Below are 24130 nucleotides of genomic sequence, written 5' to 3'. Positions count from 1 at the left end.
TCCTTACGGTTGTTGTTTTGCGGGGGGAGGTTGCGACGCAGCAGCAGCGCAACGCCGCGCGCTGCCCCCCCGCAACGCAACCCCCCCAGCGCCGCAACGCAACCCCCCACCGCGCCGCACGGCGCACGCGTGCGAAGCCGGCGGGGAGGGGAAGGGGGCGGGCGGCAGCGGGGCGGCGCGCTCCCTTCCCCGCGCGTTCCCGCGCGCGCCCTTCCGCGCTCCCGCGCGCGCGCCTCAACCCGCCTCCCCCCCCCCCCCCATTCATCCTTCGGGCTTGAATTCGGCGCCGCCGGGCCGCGGCGCTGCCCCCACCGAGCGCGGATTGGCAGCGCCCTGGCGGGGCGCCAGCCTATTGGGGGGCGGCGCTGACGCAACGCACCGCGGGGCGGGGGGGGGGGGGGGGAGAGGGCGCGGGAGGGGTGCGGGAGGAACGGGGGGGGGGGGTGAGGAAAAGGGGGGGGTTGGAGCGGGGGGGGGGGGGGGAGGCCGGCGGGGCGCGAGCGCCGCGCGGCGGCCAATCAGGGGGCGCGCGCGCGGCACGCGCTTATTAGCATGCGGGGCGCGTCGCGCGGCGGAGTGCGCGGCGGGCGGGGAGGCGCGGCGGGGCCCCCGCTCCCTTTCTGCAGGAACAGCCGGTGCATGGGCAGTGCGCGGGCACCGGCGGAGCTCTGTGCGCACCCCGCCAGGGCCGCCCCGCGCCGCTTCGCCGTGCCCTCGCCCCGCGCGCGGAACGCCCCTCCCGTAAGTAACTGCAATGAAACGGGGTTTTGTTGGTGTTGTTGTTGTTGTTTGGGGGGGGTTTCGTTTTATTTCGATTTATATATATATATTTTTTTGCGCTTTTTAATTTTTTTTTTTTTGCGCGTTTAAAAATAAAAATTGTGGTTGTTTTTTTTTTTTTTTTTTTTTTTTGGTTGTTCGGTTGTTTTGTTTTCTGGCGCCGCTTTCATTTTATTTTTTTATTCGTAGCGTTTGGGTTTTTATTCCGTTCCGATGATGCTGATCGTTATTTTTAAACGCACGTTTTTCCGCTCGCTCCCCAATCCCCCGCCGAGCGCCCCGCCGCCTTCCGCGCTCGGGAGGGGCCGCGGGGTCCCGGCGCCGCGCTCCGCTCCGCTCTCCCTCTTTGTTCGCCGCCGCCCGCCCGGCCCCGGTGCCGCCACCCCGCGGGATCGGCCCGGCCCCGCCGCCGCCGCCGCCGCCGCCGAGAACAATGCCCCGACGGGCCCCGCGCACCGGGCGGCCTCCGAGCGGCGGGCACCGAACGGAGGGGAAGGAGCGCCCCGGAGAAGGGCTGATGGAGCCGGGGACGGCGCCGCGGGGATGCGGGGCTCCGGGGAGCGCGGCCGCGTCGTGCCGAGCGGCGCACCGGGGAGCGGGGACGGCGGGGGGGTTCGCGGCGGGGAACGGCAGCGGAACGGGGAGAGCGCGGCGGGAGTAGCGGAAAAACGAGGGGTGGTGCGGCGGGGAGAGAAGGGAAACGGGGGCCGGGAAGCGGGAGGGGAAGGAAAATCGGATCCGCGGAGATTCGGGGAAATTACGGACCGCGCACCGCCGCGATCGCCGACCGGGAGAAGCGGGGAACGGCGCGCCGGCAGCGGCGGAACGAGCGCGGAATGGTGCGGCGGGGAACCGCGGAGCGGCGGGGAAATCGGCGGCCGCGCGGTGCGGTCCGGGCTGCGGGGAAATCCGGCGGCGGGGTGCGGGTCGCGGTGCGGGTCGCGGTGCGGGCAGGCCGCGCTCACGCTCTGCTTTCTCTCTCCTTCCCCAGGAGCGCAGCACCATGAGCCCGCAGCCCCGGCCCTGCGCTGCACGGCCCCGCAACGCCCGGCCCGGCCCGGAGCGGCGCTGAGAGCCCCGGCCCGGCCCCGCCATGGACGGCCGCGACTTCGCGCCCGCCCCGCGGCTGCTGCCGGAGCGGGGCGGCCTCGGACAGCGGCACGGTGCGGGGCGCGGCCCGGGCTCGGCGCCCCCCGGCCCCTTCCAGCCCGCCAAGTTCTTCCCCGCGCCCATCTCCATGGCCACGCACTCAGGTCAGCGGCTGCGTCGGGGGGGGGGGGGGATAAATTCGGGGGAAAAAATAATAATAATCATAGCGATATTATAAAAAGGGGTGCGGGGTGCTGCGGGGAGAACAACGGCGCCGTTATGGGCGGTGGAAAAAGAATGCGGCGGAGCGCGGCCGCGGCTTTGTGCGCGGTGCGGAGCGCGGTGCGGGGGGGGGGCACCGAGCCGCGGCCCCCGGCGCCGTTTTGCTGCCCGGCTCGAATTCGCTCTGCTGTAATGGGATTACAATTAGTGCGTGGATTAGGGCGGGGGGCACGGCCGGGCCGCGCCGGGGGGGCTGCGGGCGAGGGGGGGGGGTGCGGAACGGACCCCTCCGGAACGGTTTCGCTTTGTGGCCCCGGGTTGGTGGGGGTGGGGGGGGGAATACATCGGAGCCCGAAAGCGGAGCGGTGCTGCGGGGTGTAGTGCGGAGTGGGGGCTAAAAATACCGCAGCGCGAATGATGATGATGATGACGGTGATTTTATTAAAAAAAACAATAATAATAAAAAAAAAAAAGGGGGGGGGGGGAAGGAGGGAAAAAAAAAAAAAAAGAAAGAAAGAAAGAAGCAAAAAGAAGCCAAAGCCAACAACAGAAAGAGCTAAAAATATTCGGCGCTGTTGGCACCGCCGCCACAGCCGTTCCGCCGCCGCGCGGGGCTGAGCAGCGCCGGCACTGCGCTCCCCAAATGGCTCCGGGTCGGACTACAGCTCCCAGGAGGCACCGCTGAGCGGGGCTGGGGGGGTTTGGAAGGAGCCCCGAGAAAGGGAGGTTTAAAGGAAAGAAAAAAAACGTGGGGGGGGAAATAATGTTGTGGCGTTGTTGGGTGAAAGGCGTCGCTGAGGGCCGCGCGGCTGCGGCGGAGCGGCGCTTCGGATGGCGGCCGCTTTTGGATGTGGAAGTGCGGTGTGAGACGGGCCGGGGGGGCTCAGCCACAATGATATGGGGATGGGGGGCGAGGGGGGCGGGGGGGCAGCACCCCCAGGGCGAGCCGAGGGTGGGAAACGCGGCCAGAGCGGCACCGGGGCTGCGATTTTTGCCCTTCTGATGTATTTATGGATTAACCCGCAGCCGGGATCGCGGCGCGGCGGCACGGTGCTGTGCTGCCAGCACGACCGCTCTGCAGCGCGGGCACACTGCAAAGCCCTGCACTGCTTTGCATCCCGGCCGTGCCGGGGCCGGGCTGCAGCCCTGCGCTGGTTTGCATCGCGGTGCCGCTTTGCAGCCCGGCCGTGCGGTGCCGTTCTGCATCCCAGCCACGCAGTCCGGGTTCGCGGTGCTGGCGGTGCTCCGTGGCCCCGCTGCTGCTCTGCAGCCTCCTCCTGCTTTGCGCCCCGCTGCCGTTTTGCACCCCGCTGCTGCGGCGCAGTTTGCAGCCCCGCTGCTGCGCTCTCCTCCCCACAGCTGTGCGCTGCATTCCGGCCTCGGGCCGAGCGCTGCATTTCTCGCCCCGGCGCCGCTGGGTCAGGGCTGGGCCCTAAAGCAGGTGGGGCCGGGGGGGCTCCTGCTCGGCCTTGTGGCCCCACGATGGGGGGCATAGGGGGGGTTCTCCCGAGGCCGGGCTTGGAGCTCTCCGGGGCCGTGGGGGTTGCGGTGCTGGGATTGCTCTGCGTTCTGAAAAGTAGGTGTCAAAGTTAAAACAGATTTTGAGATTAACTTGTCTACTCCTTATTAGTGACACTTCTGCGGAAGATTACTGCGGGGTTGGGGGGTGGAGAGCACACACGTGTCGGGGGGGAGGAAAGCAGGAGGCCGAGAAACCCGAATGCCGTGGAATCGCGCTGGGGTGGGTTCGTCTGCGCTGGGTTCGTCTGTGCACGGGTTGGGATTGGGATCCACCGGGGAGGGGGGGGGGGGGGGGGGGGAGGAGTGGCTGCATGTCCTCCCCCCCTCCATCCCTCCTTTGTCCTCCGGCGCTCAGGCGGTGACCCCGTGGCGTGGGCCGGGGGGCCCGGGGACAGCGCTGGGGGCTCAGGGCTGAGCCCGGAGGGAGGGCCCGGGGCTGCAGTTCCCCCCACCCCTCAGATCCTTCTGCCCCCCCCCACGCAGCCGCCCCGTGTCCCCATACCGACGGCAGCGCCGCGCGACAGCCGAGCGGGCAGTGCTGGCGGGACGTAAAAACAGCAGATTTGGCGATGGAGTGACTTTGCAAAGATTCGCACGGGCTTTGAACTGCAGCCCCTCCCTCCTGCCCGCGATAGCGGGTAAATAAACACTCACCCAATAATCTCATTCTTGGAGTTCTTCTTTATCCGCTCCGTAAAACGAAACAGATGGGCACGGAGCTGTGCCTCCAACCCCGGCACCGGAAGCGCCCGGCCCCGCTGGGACCCCCGGGGGTGTCCTGGGCCCGGCAGCCACCCATGGGAGGGGCGCAGTGCTTTGCTCCCTTCGCCTCTGCTTTGTGCGCAGAGACCCCCGTGCGTGCGTAGGGTGAGGTTTGCTAACGCGTTGCTTGAGGGAATTGGCGTGGGGTGAATGGGGCCGGGTGGGGGGACGGACACCCCTGCACCTTCCTGGCTTCCCCGCGGCCCCGTCCTATCGCAGGGCACGGAGCTGCTCCCAAAATGGCCTCCCCAGCTGGGGGGTACGCGGTGCGCAACGGCCGTGCGCCGAGCAGCGTGCCGAGCGTGCAAGGAGCGTGCACCGGGCGGCGTGCTCCAGTCGTGCAAGGAGCGTGCACCGTCCTCGTGAGCGGCGTGCATGGAGCAGCGTGTGCCGACACGGCGTGCAGCCCCTGCTCTGCTCCGTCCTCCCCTTCCCTCCGTCAAAAGACGACAGATTGCAAGTGGCACTTAGCACGGAGAGACTGCCTTGTGATTACCCATCGGATAACATTTTAATTGTACTTCTGGCACTCTGTCAAGCTAATTTGAACGGCGTTTCAATATTACAGCATTTATTTAGTGCCATAACAATATGGATTAATCTTAAATTATAACGGCGGGGAAATTATATTACACTTATTTGCTATTTGCCAAATATTTAAAGGGGCCACGTTGGGTTAAAAAGCGCTTTGCACGGAGGGGAGCGCGATGCGGTGCGGGGGGGCATCCGCAGCACCTCCCGGTGGGGTCCCCAGGGCTGGGAGTGGCACCTCTGGGACTGTCTGGCAGACAAGGGGTTATTAATGACCGCGGTGTTGTCATCGTGCCGGGATGAGGATGGGGCCGTGCAGGGGGGGTGTCCCCAGAGAGGGGTCCAGGGCTCTGCTGTGCCCTCAGCCCCATGCGCCACATCCCGTGTGTGCTGTCCCGGTGACCCCAGTGGCGGGGGGGGGTCCCCTCCAGCCCCGCATCTCGGTGTGCAGCCCCAGCCTCGGCCCCGCTAGGAATGTTCCAGCCCTGAAATAGCCAAGGGAGTAACCCTACCCCACGGGGTGCGCACGTCGCAGCCGCGCACGCGGGGCAGCCCCGGGGACACCGCGGTGGCAGCATCCTGGGGGCAGCGCCCCTGTTCCAGCCCCCTGCCCTTGTGCCCCCGCTGCGTCCCGAGGGGGGCGGGAGGGGGTGACCCTTATACAGGGGCACGGTGTGCGTGACCCCCCTGCCTTGGTGGGATTGGGAGCAGTGGGGCGTGGGAAAAGCCGGGGCCTTCCCAGAGAGGGAGGGAGGAAGGGAGGGAGGGAGGGAAGGATGCTGCGTGGGAGCATGGCCGGGGACCCCCTCCCTTTCCCGGCAGCGCTGCTTTGGTTTTGTGCCCGTGGCCCCGCGCCCCACTCCGGGCGGGCGCCCAGCGAGCGGCTCGGCCGCAGCAGATGTGGCCGGAGCGCTCCTGCGGCCCCGCGCACCACCAGGGGAAACTTTTCCGTCTTCCCAACACATTCCCATCTGCGCCGGGCTGGGCGCGGGGGCGAAGCGCGGGGCCGGGGAGGCTCACACCCTTCCTGACCCCCCGCTGCCCGTCCCTGCGGGTCGCGCTGAGGCCGGGCGCATTCGGCGCTGCGGTGACCCCGGTGGTGGCTCGGGGCTGTCCTGCAGAAAAGCCCCCACGCTCCCCCCGGGCTTCCCGGCCCCCGCGGTTTGGCCGGGGATCAGAATGGGATCAGAACGCGGTGCGGTGCGCTCCGCTTTTAACCCTTTCCTCTGTCCAGTCCAGCTCCCATTGGGGGATCCCGTATCCGACTGTACGTCCCCACTGTGCCTCGGTTTCCCTGCTCGCGCTGCAGTGGCAGTGGGACACGAGTGGCCGCGTGCAGTGCCGTGGTTGGCACAGTTGCGGGCACACCGGGGATGACCCCACAGCCGTGCCCCGAGTCCTGGCCCTGCTGGCTGCCGGTGTGAGGCGTTCGGTGCTTGTGCGGAGCCGGGAGCGGTGCCCGCAGGGCTGAGTCACAGCGCTGGCCTCGGGGTACGGGCAGTGATGCCAGGGAGTTCCCGGCCGTGGGGCTGCGGGATGGCACCCACCGCCTTGTGCTGCGTGGCTGTGGGGTGAGATGAGTCCTGCACGGCCTCAGCAGCCCCTCATCCCGCAGCCCTGTGCTGGGAGAGCCGAGGCCGTGGGAAGGGCTTCGAGCAGAGCTGAGCGTGCGAGCGGGGTGGGAACGTGGGGGCCTGCGTGCGCCTGGGGACCCATCCGTGCCAGGGGGCGTGAGTCATGGGTGGGACGCGCAGGGAGGGTGCGCTCCGACCCCGCGTGCGCGCTGTGTTTTTTACAGCCTGTTTCACAGCTTCCAGAAGAGGCTCCTTCTGGAACCCTCGGCTTCCTGCCCAGCTCACTGCGTCGCCGTTCCCAGCTCTGCGCCGCGGTCCCTCTGCTCCGTCACCGCAGTGCCGCGTCCCGACCCGGGCGTGGGGGGGCCGTTCCCAGGGCCATGGCGGGCTGTGGCCGTGCCCCCGACCCACGCGGCCCCGACGGCCGGCGCAGGAAGGAGAGAGCTGCCTGAAACCACATCCCCGACACTCATCCCAGAGGCATCCCGGCGGGATTAGCCGGGGAGCGTGGGCAGGCTTAGAAAGCAAAGCATCACTTCCTGCACCGGCCGGGCGGGCGGCCAGCCCCGGTCCTCCGTGCCGAGCTGTGCCGAGCCGTGCCGAGCCAGGGAAGGGCCGAGCGGCCTCAGCCCCGCCAGCCCACGTCGGCAAACACATGCAGGCAGGAGCGGGGCCAAGCGTGGAGGGGCTGCTGGCTACCGGCTGCGATGTTTCCACCATGACCTCACAGCTTGGCCCAAAGAGCGGGGCAGGGGTGTCCCTGCGGGGCGCTCGGTGCCCCCCGGGCCGCAGGGTGGGGGCTGCCCTCTGCCCTCCCCGTCCTCCGCTGTGCTGTCCTTCCTGCACACGTGTGCGTGGACACGCACACGTGCACACTACAAGGCAGCACCTGATGCTGCTGCGCCAGTGTTGCTCCAAGGAGCCGTGCCCTGGTCACAGGCGGCTGTCCCCATGTCCCCAGCCTTCGTGTCACCGCCCTCCAGGCACTGGCAGCGCTCCGGCTGCTGCGGCTGGCAGCTGCCCCACTGGGAGCAGCACGGTTCTGTGTGCCCCATCTGCCTGGCTTGGCGCAGCACGGCACAGCAAGGGGTTGCCCACAGCAGCTCGGTGCTGGGGTCACAGAGCTGCACACACGTGTGTGGGATGCGCACACGGGGGCAGGGCGTGGGTGCTCCTCGTGCAGCTCTGCTGTGCCTTGCACACCCCGGTGTGTGTGTGAGCTGCAGTCACACTGGGGAGGTGTGGTCAAGTGTGTGTGCACGAGATGTGTGTGTGCACAAGGAGCTGTGTGCACACAAGCAGCGTGTGCACAAGGGATGCTGCACACGTGGCCCTACAACAGGTGTCTGTGCACAGGTGTGCAGGGGCAAGGGGTGAATGGGTGTACCAGTGCAGCGGGAGGTGAGGATGTGGGTGCAGGGCACGGCTCAGGGCACCCCCTGACTGTCTTCTCTCACCCCGCAGCAGGGAGCGGACTGATGGGGAGTGCACCCGCCTCGTCCTTCATGGGGAGCTTCCTGAGTGGCAGCCTGGGCTCAGGGGCCCCCAGCCACCCCTCGGGCCCCACCGCCTCCCCCCCAGAGCCGGCTTTCCGCGGGCCACACTCCGGCACCTCCCAGATCTGGTTCTCACACTCCCATGAAGGTGAGTGGGCACCCGGGCGCTGTGCTGAGGGGAGCATGCCCCGCAGACCCCCCTCCCCGGGGTGGGACAAGGCTCGGTGTGCTGCATGCTGGACTTGTTGCGGGGCTGCAGCTGAAGGTGCTGTCCCCCAGCACCGTACACAGAGCTGGGCTGAGGCCCGGGCAGCTCACGGCACCGATGGGCGCTCTGTGGTGCTGAGTCTGGCGGTGCACGTGGATGCCGGAGGTGCTGCGGGACCCCTGGGGGCTGCATGTGCAGTGGAGAGCTGGGATGATGGGAACCACCACTGTGCCGTGATGAGCCGCAGCTGCGGTTCATTGGGGCTGCGGTGGGAGGGGGCGGCCCTGCGGTGTCCCCCCGGCACGCCGCTGCCCCGACCCCACCTGAGCGGGGGCCGACAGAGTTAAGGTGTGGGGCGGTGGTGCTGGCGCGGGGCCCTGGCTCCCAGCCCAGCTGGTAGTTTGAGCGGCTGCCAGCTGGCTGCCGGCGTGCCGGGGCCTGCGTGCTGCGCCGGGGGGGGCGGGGGGGACTGGGCAGCACACGCGGCTGACGGACGGCTCGGCCCGGCTGGGGAGCTCCACGCTGTGCCGGGTTGCCCTGAGCAGGGGGTGTATATTGGGATGAGGTCATGGCCCGTGAGCGGCAAGGTGAGGGCAGAGCGTGCGCGGAGAGGTGCACGTGTGGCACATGTGTGTGCGTCACCATGGGTGGCACCGTGCAGCGAGCGGCCCCCTGACCGCTGCACCCCACAGCGCCGGGGTACCCCCGCTTCTCCGGGAGCCTGGCATCCACCTTCCTGCCCATGAGCCACCTGGACCACCACGGGAACAGCAACGTCCTCTACAGCCAGCACCGCTTCTACGAGAGCCAGAAAGGCAGGTACCGGGGTGGCACCGGGGTGGCACTGGGGATGGCACTGCAGTGCCTGTGGGGGACTCATCCTGGAGCGTGGGGGCTGCGGGGCCCGGTGTCGTGTGCAGGGGCGCGGTGCCCATCCCCGGGTGCCCCAATAGGGCCGGTGCTGCAGCAGGTGCTGTGTGCCCGGGGTTGGAGCAGCGCAGTGGGCATGGGGTGGTGGGCACCCGTCCCAGCTGCCGCTCTCGCTTTTCAAAATATTGTGGCGGGCGCTTAATAGGGAACATTGTTTGGGTGGGTAATGGAGCTCATTAGGCCGTGCCTTTCCCCACGCTCCTCCCCTCGTTAGTGGGGCGCTGGCACGGCTGCGGGCGCACGCACAGCGCCGTGCTGGAGGGGCTGACCCGCTCCCCTCTCCCCACAGATAACTTCTACCTGCGCAACCTGCCCGCCCAGCCCGCTCTGCTCCCCGCCGGCCACGGCTTCCCCGGCATCGCCCGCGCCGCCCCCGGCCCCCCCGCCGGCTCCTGCAGCCGCGAGCGCGACGCCGGCCCCCTGCCCAAGACCCCCAAGGACTACGACCGCTTCCTGGCGGCCAAGGAGAAGGCGAGCAAAGCGGACGGCAAGGAACGGGTGCCGGAGGACGATGGCAAAGAGCGGCACCGCGCCGTGCTGCCGGTGCCGCCCGAGGGGCACTGCAAGGAGGGGCTGCCCCCCCGGGCGGGCGCCAAGCACCTGCCCTCCTGCCTGCTGGGTGCCAAGGGGCTGGAGGGCGACGGCCGCGCCGCGCTTCCCAGCTGTGCCGGCAGCGCTCTGCCCCGCGCCGTGCGTTGCGCCAAGGAGCCGTGCCGTGAGCCCACCGCCCCCGAAGCCCCCCCGGCGTACGGCGAGTGCCTGGAGCGGCGGCAGATGCTGCACCACGCCGTGTCCTACGCCGTGCCCGCCGGTCCGGCCCCGCTCGGCGCCGCGGCCGCGGGTTCCTTCCCCTGCCTGCAGCTGCACGCCGGCCCCGACGTGCTGTGCCCGCTGTCGGAGAAGGGCGGGCGGGAGCTGAAGCTGAGCGGTGCCACCTTCGTGCCTTCGGTGGGACACCTGACGGACAAGAGCCGCTCCTTCCAGGTGGCGGCCGAGGGCTGCGGGATGGAGCGCGCCGACGGCAAGGAGCGGCACGGCGACACCGAGGCTCCCGGCGCTGCCTACGGGGCTGCGTTCCACCACGGCAAAGCTGAGGGCAAAGCCGAGCGTAGGATGGAGTGGGGCGGCCCCGGCGCGCGGCTGAAGGGCTTGGAGTACCTGGGGAGTGGTGGTGGAGGGGCGGCCGAGGGGACCCCCTATGCTGCCCTCGGCCCCCCGCCCAAGGGTGCCCTGGAGAAGGGGTACTTCGAGGTGCCGCCTGCCCCTGACTGCGCCCGCGCCCCACACCACGGCGAGCCGCTGGGCGCCAAGCTGGGCCCCTCCTGCTGCACTTTAGAGAAGGGCCCCAAGGAGCCCCCCCCGCAGAAGGTGGCGCGGATCCGGCACCAGCAGCACGGCACCGGCGCCGAGGCGGAACAGTCTGAGGGTCAGCGCAAAGCTCTGGAGCTGAACTCGCTGGGCTACACCGCACCCCCCCTGCCCCCCTGGGGCGTGCAGGGCCAGGGCCCCCCCCATGGGCATGGCGGAGGAGAGGAAGGGCTCCTACCTGGACCCCTTTGGCACGGGTCTGCAGCAGGCTGCACTGATGACTCAGGGCTCGGTGCTGAGCCAGGATATGCCCACCCCACCGGATGAGGTCTCGGCCATGAAGAACCTCCTCAAGTACAGCAACCAAGCACTTATCGTGGGTCAGAAGGCCGCTCCCTTCGTGGGGCTGGGCGGCATCAAGGGCAGCTGCGCCCACCAGGATGCCAAGTTCCCCCCCCCGGCCAAAGGGCAGCCGGAGCTGCCGGACTGTGCCCGAAGCCGCGAGCACGAGCTGGGGCACGGCGAGGGTGAGGTGCGGCAGCCGCCTGTGGGCATCGCCGTGGCCGTGGCACGGCAGAAGGATACGCTGAGCCGTCCCGAGCCCTCCTACGGCAGTGGGTCCGGCCGGCAGGGCAGGACGGCCGCTGGTATCAAAGGTAAGGGCTGGCGGAGGGGGGCTGGGGGTCCCTTTGGGGCCGTGCTCACCTCTCTGTCTTCTCACAGCCGGCACCGCGCGGCCCATGCACGTCATCGACCTGGAGGCAGAGGAGGAGAGGGGACGGCTCTGCGAGGAGCGCCTGGGGCTGCCGGGACGAGAGCTGCTGCTCCAGTGAGTGCCACAGCGGGAGGGATGGGCGTGGGGTTCCCATTGCGGCATCACCCAGTTGAGCGTGGCGCAGTGCCACTCGGTGCTCTGTGCCACCGAGGTCCGTTTCTCCCCGCAGGGACAACAAGGAGCTCGTGGAGTTTGCACGGATGCACCCCTCGGGGGGCTGTCCCGGAGACCTCACCCCCCACCTGATGATGGCGGGGGGCTCCTCGCTGCCAGCAGGGCAGCTCGGGGGGGACCCGGCTGCCCACGCACACCCGGCGCACACGCACTGGCTGCCCCGCACCCGCAGCCCCTCCATCTGGATGGGGGGGCACTCCTACGGTCGGTGCCACAGGGGGGATGCGGGAGCATGGGGCTGCCCCCCTCACCCCACTGCTGACAGCCCCCCTTTGCCCCTCTCCCCCCTCCCCAGGCATTGGCCACCCCGCGCTGCACCAGAACCTGCCACCCGCCTTCCCCGCCTCCATGCCCAGCACCATGCAGCCCGTCTTCCCCCTCTCCCAGGAGCCCCCCACCCAGCTCGTCATCCTGCCCACCGAGCCCCCCGCCCACGGCACCCCCCACACGCTGGGTGAGGCTGGTGGGTGTGGGGGGGGTGACTGCGGGGCACCCTCGCTTTGTGCTTGTGGGGGCCTTGGGGTGATGCTGTGAGTGAAGGGGTGAGAGATGGGATTCCGGGGGTGCGGCTTTAGGGCCTGCAGGATGGCCCCATCCAAGGTCTTCATCTGTTCTGGGGGGATTGACAATGGGGGAGTCCATGTGGGTGCAGCTGTGCTGCAAGGGTGGGAGATGGGAGGTATGTTTGGGGGGTGCAGGGTGGGAGGGGATGCACCTTCGGGGTCTGCAGGATGACCCTCTCTCGGGTCCGCGGTTGACTCCTCCTCCCCCCCCCTCTCATTGCTTGCAGCTGACGTGATGGACCAGGCGTCACTGTGGCCCCCCATGTACCCAGGCCGGGGTCCCGGCGCCCACCTGCAGCACACGGGGCAGCTGCCTGTGTACTCGCGCTCCCAGTTCCTGCGGCAGCAGGAGCTCTACGCCCTGCAGCAGCAGCGGGCGGCCCAGGCCCTCGAGATCCAGCGCCAGGCTCACGTCCAGGTGCCATGGGGATGGGGTGGGACGTGGGGCTGGGATGCAGGGCTGGATGTGTTGCAGGGACACATGCTGACCTCATTCCCCGCAGCGCAAGCCGGAGGAGCAGCCCCTGGAGCTGGAGGATATGGGTCCCGAGAAGCCCCTCAAGCCCTCTCACAAAGCAGTTGCCTTAAACCCCCCGGCCAAGGCCATGTCCTCGGCGGCGCCTGGGCCCCCCAAGCTGTCCCCTTGCTGCCACTCCCCGGCCCTGCGGCACCCGGCCAAGTGCCCCGTGGCGCTCCCCACGGCCCCCTGCACTTTACCCGTCTGCCCCACCGCCAGCTCCGCCGTGGCCCCGCGCTCCCCGGCTGACAGCCCCGTCCCCGTGCAGAGCAAGGGCAGCGACGGCGAGGACAAGCGTGGGGAGGGACAGCCGCCCCGGGACTACCCCAAGTCCCTGGAGCCAGGTAGGGGCACGGCAGCGAGGAGGAGGAGGAGGAGGAGGGGCGGGGATGGGCGCCGAGCTCACGCTGAGCATCACTCGCTCCCCGCAGACCTGCCCCCAGGGTACAGCTACCCCGCGTCCAGCATGGGCTTCTCGGAGGTCCCCCCCGCCGAGCCCGCCGACCCCGACACCATGCAGGCGGGCTCCCCACCAGCTGAGCCCGAGCAGTCACGGACCTTCAGCCCGGCCGAGGAGCCCGGTGCTGCGCAGGAGCTGCCATCCGCGGGGGCTGCAGCCGAGGGTCCGGGTGCCGTGCTGCACCGACACCACCTGCTGCTGGCTGCGGCACCGGGCGCTGTGCCAGGAGAGGAGAACTTCGGGGTGTGCAGGGAAACGGCGGCGGTGTTGGAGCAGAGCTCTGTAGAGCAGCAGCACCCGGCGCCCACGGAGAGATCCTCCCCCCTGGGCCCCCCGGATGGTGAGGAGGAAGAGGAGGAGGAAGAGGAGGAGGATGAAGAAGAGGAAGAAGGCGATAGTGAAGGCTCAGGGCCGGAGGGCAGCTGTGATGAGGAGGAGGAGGAGGGCGACGGCCCCGGCCGTGCACCCAGCAGGCAGCAGTGCTGCACAGGAGGGCTGGAGGCTCTCATCGCCGCCGGCATCGACCTGGGGGAGCTGCCAGCGCTGGGGTCCCCCGGGGAGCCCCCCCCAGCACCCCCCTCTCCTGCACCCTGCACTGTGGGGCTGCCTGGCATCGCACTGCTCAGCGAGCTGGCCGAACTGGAGCTGCGCCAACGCCGCTGTGACTTGGCCATGGAAGGTGAGTGGCCCCCTGTGCCCCCTCCCCATTGCTGTGCCCCCTCCCCATTGCTGTGCCCCTCGGTGCCCCCCAGGGATGCTCTGTGCAGTGCATGCAACACAGAGGTCGTGCAGTGGAGGGGCTGCAGCATGTGTGCAGGGCTGTGCTGGCAGAGCGCGTGCTGTGCAGCAGGGGAGGGGCTGTGTGCACGCTCGCAGCGTGCATTCATAGTGCAGGGCCACGTGCATGCCGTGCTGGCAGTGCAGGGCTTTGTGTGCCTTCACAGCACAGCGCTGCATCCAGGAGCTGTGCATGCTCTCAGTGCAGCACCGTGCACGTATTTGCAGAGCAGGACCGTGTGCGTGTTTCCACCACAGAGCCTGTGTGTGCGTGACCTGTATGTTTGCAGCACAGGCCATTGTGCGTGTTTCCACCGTACATTTGCAGTGCAGGGCTTTTTGCATGCTTGCACCGAGCATCTGCAGCTCAGGGCTTTGTGTGTGTTTGAACCGTGTCTTTGCTGTGCAGGGCTGCACGTGCCTTTTGCACACGGTGTGCAGCAGCAGCAGCACAGTGCCCGACAGCAGGGCCCTGCTCACAGCCCGGGGCCGTCTTCGGGGCTCTGCTCCAGCGCTGGCTCCAGGCAGGCGCCGGGATTCCCTCCCAGCTCGGCTTCCCCAGGGAATCCCGGGGGCCCCTGCAGGGAAGGCCCTGGCACCTCCCCAGCGCCTCTGCAGTGGGCGGGTGGCCGCGGGGCCGTGCGTGCTCGGTGCTGGCTGTGCTTTGCTATAGGGCTGTGGGTCTGTGTGGGGGCCGTGGAGTCCCCATGGAGCCCTCTCCCACAGATGGGGCTCTGGTTGGGGTGCATCACCGCGTCCCTCCCCACGCCGGCCTTGGCTCTGTGCACCGATGAGTTCATTGCTGGCCGCTGCCATGCACCCATCCCTGCAGCACCCTGGGGACACACTGTGCCCTTTGTGCCATCCCCATGCTCTGTGGATGCGCTGTGGCAGCGTGTGCATGCAGCACCCTGTAGCCCACAGACACCTACGTGCCCCCAGATCCCCAAACCCCCTCGGAGTGCTCCCCGAGCCCACCCGTGGGTGCTGACCCCACCCGTGGGGTCGATGCCGCTCCAGTGCAGCATGCGCTGGGATGGCACGGGGGGTCCTGGTGCATCCCCGCTGACCTCAGCTCTCGGCAGGGGAGGACGAGGACCTGCTGGCCTTCAACCTACAGAACCTTGCCACGGTGGCAGCTGCCTGGTCTCTGGTGGAGGCAGTCAGCCGGGAGGGCAGCCCCCCGGCGCTCAGCCCCCTGCCCACCTCCCCCCCGCCCCGTGCCCGCGTGCCGCGCCGCAAGTACACCTGGACCCCCAAAACCAAGGCGGTGAGTGAACGTCCCCCCACCCCGCACCACCGCGCCGTGCCGGGTGAGCCGTGCCCGGGGTGAGCGGCCGTGTCCCCGTCCCCAGGTGTGCCCACTGAAGGCGGCCATCGAGCAGCTCAACACACAGGAGGTGGAGGTGCGGATGCGGCTGGCTGAGCTGCAGCGGCGCTACAAGGAGAAGCAGCGCGAGTTGGTGAAGCTGCAGCGGCGGCATGACCACGAGTAGGTCCCCATCCACATCCCCATCCCCATCCCACAGCGGGGGGTGCAGCCCTGGGGTTGGGACTGGGGGCTGCACGGCCGTCACCGGTGCGATGAGTGTGATGCAGTGCTCGGCCCAACGGCATCGAGGCACAGCACTCGCCGGTGTGATGAGTTCGGGGCTGCGCTCAGCCTGGCAACACCGCAAGGGCAGCGCTCATCGGTGCGATGAGTTGTCGGGGCTGCGCTCAGCCCGGTGGTGTCACGGCTGGCGCTCGGCGGTGCGATGAGTTGGGGGCCGTTCTCAGCCCCGTGGCGTCGCTCGGGGCGGCGCCCAGGAGCGCAGTGAGTTGGGGGCCGCGCTGAGCATCGCGCGGGCGGCGCTCATCGGTGCACCGAGTTGCGGCCGTACTCAGCCCGGCTCAGGCTGCCCCCCGGTCTCGCCCCGCGGCTGCAGGCGCGACGAGAGCTCGCGGAGCCCGGCGCGGCGCGGGCCGGGGCGGCCGAGGAAGCGCAAGCACTGCAGCACGCTGGGCCGGGCCGAGAGCCGCAAGGTCAAGTGAGTGAGCGGGGGGTGCGCGCCCGCCTGTCCCCGCGCTGGGGACAGAGGGGACCGGCCCTATGAGGGGGGTGGTGGGGCCGTCCCCGGCTGCGGGGGGGCTCCATCCCGGGGCCTCCCCCCGCCCGGACGCGGGAGCAGCGTTGCATAAAAGCCTCTTTATCTGTGCTGTATAAAGTCATTGGTCACGCTGCAGTGGTGTTCATTGCTGCCGGCGCTTTATTATTATCCATTAGCCGCCCGGCGCAGTCGTTTTCACACTCACGGGCCCTGTATAATTGTCCTTCTCTGCTACAAATTGCCTCTCCCGACAGGCCCATTTGCATAAATCCTCCGAGCTAGTCCAAACACGATTGGAGTGTGTGTGCGTGCGCGGCATCAGGCCCGATGATTTGGTAATAATAGTTAAATCTGCACTAAATGGTTCCTTCAATTAAGACAGAGGAGAAAAAAAATAATAATAATAATAATCTGGAGGTTTTATGTCACAAAACATTTAAGAGAGTGAAGGTTGTGGGGGTGGGGGGGAAACAGGAGGGGTGTGCGGGGCGAGGGGGGACGGTGGGTGCCCACGGCGCGCTCCCGCAGGGCGGTGCAGAGCAGCCTGTCCCTGCTGTGCGCCGAGCTGCGCGCCGAGCCCCAGCCCAAGAAGAAGCGCAGCAAACTGGAGCAGCAGTACGGAGCCATGGCCGGGGCTGCGGTGAGTGCACCCCGCTGCGGGGCCGGGCTCTGCGGGGCGAGGGGCTGCCGCCCATCCTGAGCGTCCCCATCCGCTTCTCCAGGAGAAGGTGCGGTGCAAGAAGAGCGGCGCGCAGAGCAAGCTGGCCTGCAAGGTGGCTCACAAAGTGTCGCAGCTGAAGCAGAAGGTGAAGAGCAAAGGGCTCCCTGCTGGCATCAGCCCCTTCCGACGGAAAGAGCCCAACCCTGGTGGCCGCATCCAGAAGAAGCTGTCCCGCCCCAAGAGCTCCAAGGGCACGGCCAAGTATCAGCCCCAGGAGCCCGACCCCCGCGAGGTCCCTGGCTTCAAAGGTAAGGAGAGGGATGGGGGTCCTGCATGGGGCTGGAAGTATCTCACGTGGGGCTGAGGGGCGTCTCGCATGGAGTTTGGGGGGTCCTTTGTGGGGCTGAGGGAGTCCCACTTGGGCCTGGAGGGGTCTGGCATGGGGCTGGGGTGTCCCACATGAAGCGAGGATGGCCCCACAGGGGGCTTGGGGTGTCTGGCATGGGGCTGAAGGGGATCCTGCATTATTTGGGGGGATCCCACATGGGGCTGGGGGCGTACAGTGAGCTGCACAGCACAGAGAGGGTGCATGGAGCAAGGGGCTGGGACTGCTGCAGTGCAGGGACTGCTGCATTGGGGGTCTGCTGCTACATGGAGGCTGCACGCACAGCTCAGGGGCCGCTTGTACCCGGGTACCCCCAAGGACTGGGACCCCCCTCTCGCCCTGCCCAGCACAGTGGGGTGCTTGGGGCCACTGCAGGGCACAAGGGGTCCCTCAGCCCTGTCCTCCCACCGTGCAGATGGGCACAACGAGGACTCGGACAGCGATGATGGGGACCACGAACCTGACCTGGCTCTGCTGCCCTCCGTGCCCATGGCTGTGCTGGGGCCCTCCCCGTCCTCCGTGGTGAAGATGGAAGCCAACGAGAAGGCGAAGAAGAAGAAGGAAAGGCAGGGGCTGCTAGGTAACAGCACTTGGGGAGGATGGGGTTTGGGGGACCCCTGAGCGGTGCTGGACGGAACTGATCCCTGTCCCTCCACCCCCCCCCCAGGACCGTGCCTCCTGGGCAGCCCTGAGGGCGAGGTGAAGATCAAGCGGCGGCCGGGCAAGCCGGGGGCTGGCAAGCTGGAGAAGGTGCCGGCACGGCGCAAAGCGGGCGGCTGCGAGGAGGGCGGCAGCAAGAAGAAGCTGAAGGCGAAACCCAAAGAGAGCCTCCGGGCGGCCGGCCCCAGCGGCCCCAGCTCTGCCGCCCCCCCCTCCGCGTGCAGCCTGTTTGGAGCTGCGGACCCCCGGCACTTCGCGGCGAGGGAGGACGGCGCACGGCTGGCCAGCGAGCGGCTCAAGAAGGCCACGCGCAAAAGCAAAGTGCTGCAGTCAGCACTGCGGGTGAGTGCAAGGCTGGGGGTGCGGGGGGCCATCGGGTGGCGGTGCTGTTGGGGGTGGCAGAGGGACGGCGGGGTGTGGGGGGTTGGGGTGCCCATGGAGCTGGGAATGGCGGAGGGACTGCAGGGCGTGGGGTTTACAAGGGATGCACGTGTCGGTGGGGCTCGGGTAGGGCTGAGTGCTGGGACCCCTCCCCAATGGGTCTGAGCCCCCTGTCCCCACGCTGCAGCGGAAGAACGGGGCCCTCTCACTGGCCCTCTCACCCCGGAGTGCCAAAACCATCCTGAGCAAGGGCAAGAAGCTGGGCAAGGTGAAGAGCAAAGTGGCCAGCAAGCAGGTGAGCAGCCCCCACAAACAGCGTGCCCCCATCCCCGTGCCCCCCACCCACACTGAGCTCCCGTCTCGCAGTGCAAGGGCCGGGCGGTCAGCAAGCTGCTGGAGAGCTTCACCGTGGAGGACGACTTCGACTTCGACGACAACAGCAGCTTCTCGGAGGAGGAGGAGGAGGGCAGCGCGGGCGGGCGCCGCTCCCCCCCACCTCACACCTGCGCCATCCAGAAGGAGGACCTGCGGGACGGGCTGCACATCCTCATCCCCAAGGAGGACAGCCTGCTGTATGCCGGCAGCGTGCGCACCATTCAGCCCCCTGATATGTGAGTGAGGCCGGGGGCTGCGGGGCGGAGGGCTGCGGGGTGGGGGGCGGCGGTGCTGAGCCCTTCTGTGCCCCCCTCTCTCCAGATACAGCATCATCATCGAGGGTGAGAGGGGGAACCGGCAGCGCATCTACTCACAGGAGCAGCTGCTGCAGGAGGCGGTGAGTGGGGATGGGGATGGGATGGGGATGGAGGTAGGAGTGGTGACAGGGACAAGGATACGGATGTGGAGCAGCTTGGAATGGCATGGGGTAGGACGGAATGGAATGGCACGGCATGGAATGGAATGATTCCATTGAAAGGAACCTTCCAAGTTCACGCAGCGCAAACGTCCCACCTCTTCGGGTCCAGCCTTTAGTTAAAGGGATGGGGATGGGGGAATGGCGATGGGGACAAGGATGGGGATGGGGACGGGGCTCACACAGCCCGGTGCTCCCCGCAGGTCCTGGACGTGCGGCCGCAGTCACGGCGCAGCCTTCCTCCCGGCACCCGCGTCTGCGCCTACTGGAGCCAAAAGTCGCGCTGCCTGTACCCGGGGAACGTGGTGCGAGGTGAGGGGCGGCGGAGGCGGCAGCGGGGTGGGGGGCACGGCCCTGTCCAGCCCCAGCCCCACGTCCTGCCCTGCCGCAGGCTCCTCCAGCGACGAGGAGGAGGACGACCCCGAGGCGGTGATGGTGGAGTTCGATGATGGGGACACGGGGCACATCGCCGTGTCCAACATCCGTCTGCTGCCGCCTGACTTCAAGATCCAGTGTGAGTGGGACGGGGATGGGATGGCGACGGCGGGTGGGGGTGTGGGGACAGCGCTGAGCCCCGCTCTGCCCGCAGGCACAGAGCCATCCCCTGCGCTGCTGGTGTCCAGCTCGTGCCGGCGGAACAAGCGCTCCTGTGGCGATGTGGCTTCCCCTGGTGAGCTGCCCCCCGGGCTGTGCGCCGAGCGGCACGACGGCCCCAAGGGCCCCAGGAGTTCGGGCAAGAAGGCGATCTGCAAGGAGAAAAGCGGTATGGGGTGGGGGGGTGTAAGTATGGGGCGGCTGGGAATCAGCGGCCGTGAGGGAGGGGATGTTGGGGGGAGTGGGGAGGGGCAGAGGTGCAGCGTGGTGGGACGTCGGAGTTGGTGGGGTGTGGGGGAATAGAGGAAGGTGTGAGGATGGTGGCGTGGAGGAGGGGAGCAGGAGACAGGGAGAGCGGATGTGGGGAGGTGGGCGTGGGGGGGAGATGGAGGGGTCCGGGGAGAAGAGATGCGTGCGTGGAAAGGAGATGAACGGAGAGGGGATGCAAGGATGCAGGCGTGGAGGGATGCAGCGAAGGAGGGGAATGCAACGGGAAGGTTAGCAGCAGTTGGGTGTGGGCAGGGAGAGGGGAGGCAGGGACAGATGCAGGCGTGGGGAGGAGAGGCAGGGACGCAGCAGGAGGGGCTGCAGTGCGGAACTGAGGCTCTGACCGCTGTCCCCCCGCAGGCAAAGCCCTGGAGCTGCTGTCGGGCAGCCGTGCGCCGGCGCTGGGGGAGCCGCTGGGGCGGCGGGGCGGCCCTCTGCTCAGCTGGTCGGCGGTGGCGCAGACGAAGCGGAAGGCGGCGAGCAAAGGCACGGCCGTGCTGCAGAACCTCTTCCAGGTGAACGGCAGCACCAAGAAGCTGCGTGCCAAGGAGGCCCTGTTCCCCGTGCACCACCACGTCGCCGCTCCCGTCTTCGGCAACGGCTTCGGGGCCGACTCGTTCAGCCGCATCGCCAGCTCCTACGCGTCCTTCGGGGCCGGCGCCGGGCTGGTGCTGCCGGCCGCACAGAAGCTGCTGCGCTGCAAGAAGGCGGAGCGGCTGGAGGCTGAGATGGGCAAAGGCGGCCGGCGCAGGGCTGGCGGCGAGTTCCTGGTGAAGCTGGACCACGAAGGGGTGACGTCCCCCAAGAACAAGAACTGCAAGGCCCTGCTGCTGGGCGAGAAGGACTTCGGGGCCAAGCTGGAGCGGCCGCTGGCCAGCGGCTACGCGCACTCTGCGCTGGGCAAGGAGAGGAAGGGGCGGGCGGCCGTGCACCCGCTGCCCGTGGGGCTGGCGCTGCGGAAGTACTCGGGTCAGGCCGAGTTCAGCCTGAACTGCGACAGCGACTGCCACAGCTCCTACTCGGACATGGACGAGGAGGAGGATGCGGGCGGGCTGGGCGCCGACGTGCCGTCGCGCTTCATGACCCGCCTGTCGGTGTCCTCCTCCTCCTCGGGCTCCTCCACCTCCTCCAGCTCCGGCTCCATCTCCACCTCCAGCCTCTGCTCCTCCGACAACGAGGACTCGTCGTACAGCTCGGAGGACGAGGACTCGGCGCTGCTGCTGCAGACCTGCCTGTCGCACCCGGTGCCGGCGCTGCTGGCGCAGCCCGAGGCTCTGCGCTCCAAAGGCTCCGCGCCGCAGCGCTGCTTCCTCACCAAGGCGGCCGCCGCCGGCCCCAAGGCCAAGCTCAAGCGCAAGGAGGCCCTCAGCTTCTCCAAAGCCAAAGAGTTCTCCCGGAGGCAGCGGCTGCCCTCGGTGGAAAACCGGCCAAAGATCTCCGCCTTCCTGCCCGCGCGCCAGCTCTGGAGGTGGTCGGGGAACCCCACGCAGGTACGGGCGGCCCCGGTGGGCACGGAGCAGTGGGGCACTTGGAGTGAGTGTGTGCAGCGTGGGGCACCGTGTGTGGGCGTGTGGTGTGCGGTGCGTGTCGCGTGGAGCGATGTGCTCAGAGCAGCATCTGGGGGTGCATGGATGCATGGCAGCCTGCAGGGCGCATGGAACAGTGTTTGCAGCATGGTGCAGCGTGTGGGTGCAGAGAGCGTGGGGCAGTGTGCTTGGTGCGTGGCTGAGAGGGAGTGCAGGATGTGTGGACGCATGTCTGGGTGCAGGGGGCATAGAGCAGAGTGCTTGGAGCGTGGTGTGGGATCTGTAGGTGCAGAAGGATGCATGTGGCGTGGAAGGATGTGAGGTGCATGGAGTGGGGTGAGCATGGTGTATGGAACACTGTGCCTGGGGTAGGATCTGTGGGTGGAGTGCTTTGAGCAAATGCATGGAGCATGGGGCACGGTGTTGAGGGTGTGCAGAGCCATGGGGCAGAGTGCAGTGGGTAGGATCCATGGGTGCACAGTGCTTCAAGAGAGCGCATGGAGCATGAAGCACGACCTGCAGGTGTGCAGACGCGTTGCAGGGTGCAGGGTGCCGGGTGTGAGCGTGGTGTGGGTGCGTAGGAGCAGGGTGGATGGAGCGTGCTGTGGGATGTGTGGGGTCGGGGTGTGCGGTGCCCTGACCGTGTGCTCCTTGCAGCGGCGGGGCATGAAGGGGAAGGCACGGAAGCTGTTCTATAAGGCCATCGTGCGGGGCAAGGAGACGCTGCGCATCGGGGACTGCGCCGTCTTCCTGTCGGCCGGGCGGCCCAACCTGCCCTACATCGGGCGCATTGAGAGCATGTGGGAGTCCTGGGGCAGCAACATGGTGGTGAAGGTGAAGTGGTTCTACCACCCCGAGGAGACCAAGCTGGGCAAGAGGCAGAGCGATGGCAAGGTGCAGGGTGGGGTGGTATGGGCACAGGTTTGGGGATGGGGATGGGTTTGGGTTTGGGGTAGGGTTGGGGATGGGGTGGGATGGGATGAGGTAGGATGGGGATGGGATAGGCAGAGGTTTGGGGATGGGGATGGGGATGGGGATGGGGATGGGATGGGATGGGATGGGATGGGATGGGATGGGATGGGATGGGATGGGATGGGATGGGATGGGATGGGATGGGATGGGATGGACACAGGTTTGGGCATGGAGGTGGGGATGAGATATGGGATGGGTACAGGTTTGGAGATGAGATGAGGTTGAGATGGGGCACAGGTTTGGGGATGGGGTTGGGTTTGGGGTAAGGTTGGGGATGGGGTGGGATAGGATGAGATGGGCACAGATTGGGGAATGGGATGGGCACAGGTTTGGGGATGGAGGGGGCACAGATTTGGGGATAGGATTGGATGGGATGGAATGGAATGGGATGGGCACGAGTTTGGGGACGGGGATGGGGATGGGATGGGTGTGGGTTTGGAAATGGAGATGGGATGGGATGGGATGGGATGGGATGCTCAGAGGTTTGGGGATGGGATGGGATGGGATGGGATGGGATGGGATGGAATGGGATGGGATGGGATGGGATGGAATGGGATGCTCAGAGGTTTGGGGATGGGATGGGATGGGATGGGATGGGATGGGATGGGATGGGATGGGATGGAGGCGGTGCACTGAGTGCCAGCGCGTGACCCCACGTCCCCGCAGAACGCTCTGTACCAGTCGTGCCACGAGGACGAGAACGACGTGCAGACCATCTCCCACAAGTGCCAGGTGGTGGGCAGGGAGCACTACGAGCAGATGACCCGCAGCAAGAAGTACCAGGACCGCCAGGACCTCTATTACCTGGCGGGCACCTACGACCCCACCACCGGCCGCCTCGTCACCGCCGACGGGGTGCCCGTCCTCTGCTGACCCACGGGGACACGGGGAGGGGGCACGAAGCCCCCCGCGCCCCCCGGCCATTATGCAAAGCCCGGCCCGGCCCTGGGGCTGCGCGGGGGGGGGGCTCCCGCACAAGCCATACTTTCCCTTTAGTACCTCTGACTGTTTGCCAGCAGGTAAAGCAGAAATCAGGTGTGTTGTTCTATTTATTTTGCGTGTAAATATTGTTATTATTTCTTCCGGGAAGTTTTATGGAGAAAAAACAAAAAAAAAACAAAAAAAAACAAAAACAAGGAAAAAAAAAAAAAGCAAAGCAACCAACCAACCCGACAGCCAACAAAGGACGAGAATTAAACTATTAATAATAATAATAACGCGGGGAGGGAGGGGGGGGGGAGGAGGGGGGGAGGGGGGGGGTCCGATTCATGCACTGTTTCCCCCCAGCCTGGCTGGGATGAGGACAGCGGGGGGGGCTCTGTATATAGAGGGGGGGGGGGTGCGGCGGTGGGGGGGCTGCGGTGCAATATGGGGGGGGGCCGTGGGGCGCTGGCCCGCCCTGCCCCGCCCCGCCCCACCGCCCCCCCCCCCACCGCCCCTCCCCCTTCCCCAGCGCTGTAAATGTGTACAGAGCCGCGGGGGGCTTTTCCAGTCGTCAACACTAAAAACAAATGAAAGGAGGAAACAAAACAACAGCAACAAAAAGTTAAAAAAAAAGAATAAGTAAATACGAAACCCGCCCGGAGAGCAGCGAAATAATAATAATTAAAAAAAAAAAACATTAAAAAATGAATTTAAAAAAAAAAAGTGATGTCCGGAAAGGAGAAAAAAAAAAAAAGGAAAAAAAAAAGGAAAAAAAAAAAAAAGGATTAAAAACATAAAGGTTTTATGAACAGCAAACTCTATGTAAAGGCCTTTTAGTATGGAACTTTTTTATTGATAACTTGGCTTATGAATAAATATATGAACCGTTCTGCCTCTGTGTGATGCGGGGGGGGTGCAGGGTGCGTGCAGTGCAGCGCAGCGCTGTGCAGCAGTGCGGGCTGCATGCAGCGGGGGGTATGCAGCAAAGGGGTGCGGGGTGCAGCAGTGGCTGCAGGGTGCAGCAGGGGGGTGAAGGGTGCAGAGTGCATGCTGCAGGGTGCAGCAGAGGGGTGCAAGGTGCATGCAGTAAGGTGCAGCAGGGTGCAGGGTGCATGCAGCAGGGGGGGTGCAGG

At 67.2% G+C, this 24130-nt stretch overlaps 1 protein-coding gene across 1 annotated transcript; it reads left to right on the top strand.

Annotated features, from left to right (window-relative positions):
- The first annotated feature begins 645 nt into the window (after positions 1 to 645).
- Positions 646 to 23886, top strand: BAHCC1 (BAH domain and coiled-coil containing 1). The gene is given in 28 exon segments (XM_025141667.3): positions 646 to 741; positions 1772 to 2033; positions 7944 to 8123; positions 8876 to 8998; positions 9403 to 10609; positions 10611 to 11077; positions 11145 to 11250; positions 11366 to 11574; positions 11666 to 11824; positions 12161 to 12351; positions 12437 to 12794; positions 12882 to 13589; positions 14773 to 14957; positions 15043 to 15179; positions 15616 to 15717; positions 16306 to 16417; positions 16500 to 16746; positions 17239 to 17403; positions 17491 to 17825; positions 18052 to 18159; positions 18231 to 18475; positions 18561 to 18636; positions 18918 to 19026; positions 19106 to 19228; positions 19304 to 19477; positions 19936 to 21065; positions 21759 to 21995; positions 22740 to 23886. Coding segments are annotated over 27 exon segments (7560 nt in total). The 5' UTR covers positions 646 to 741; positions 1772 to 1873; the 3' UTR covers positions 22947 to 23886.
- The last annotated feature ends 244 nt before the right edge of the window (positions 23887 to 24130 follow it).

Source organism: Gallus gallus, chromosome 18, assembly GCF_016699485.2.
Source record: "Gallus gallus isolate bGalGal1 chromosome 18, bGalGal1.mat.broiler.GRCg7b, whole genome shotgun sequence".
NCBI lineage: Eukaryota > Metazoa > Chordata > Aves > Galliformes > Phasianidae > Gallus > Gallus gallus.
The sequence above is the reverse complement of the archived record's forward strand: the minus strand, read 5'-3'. Positions and strand labels throughout refer to the sequence as shown.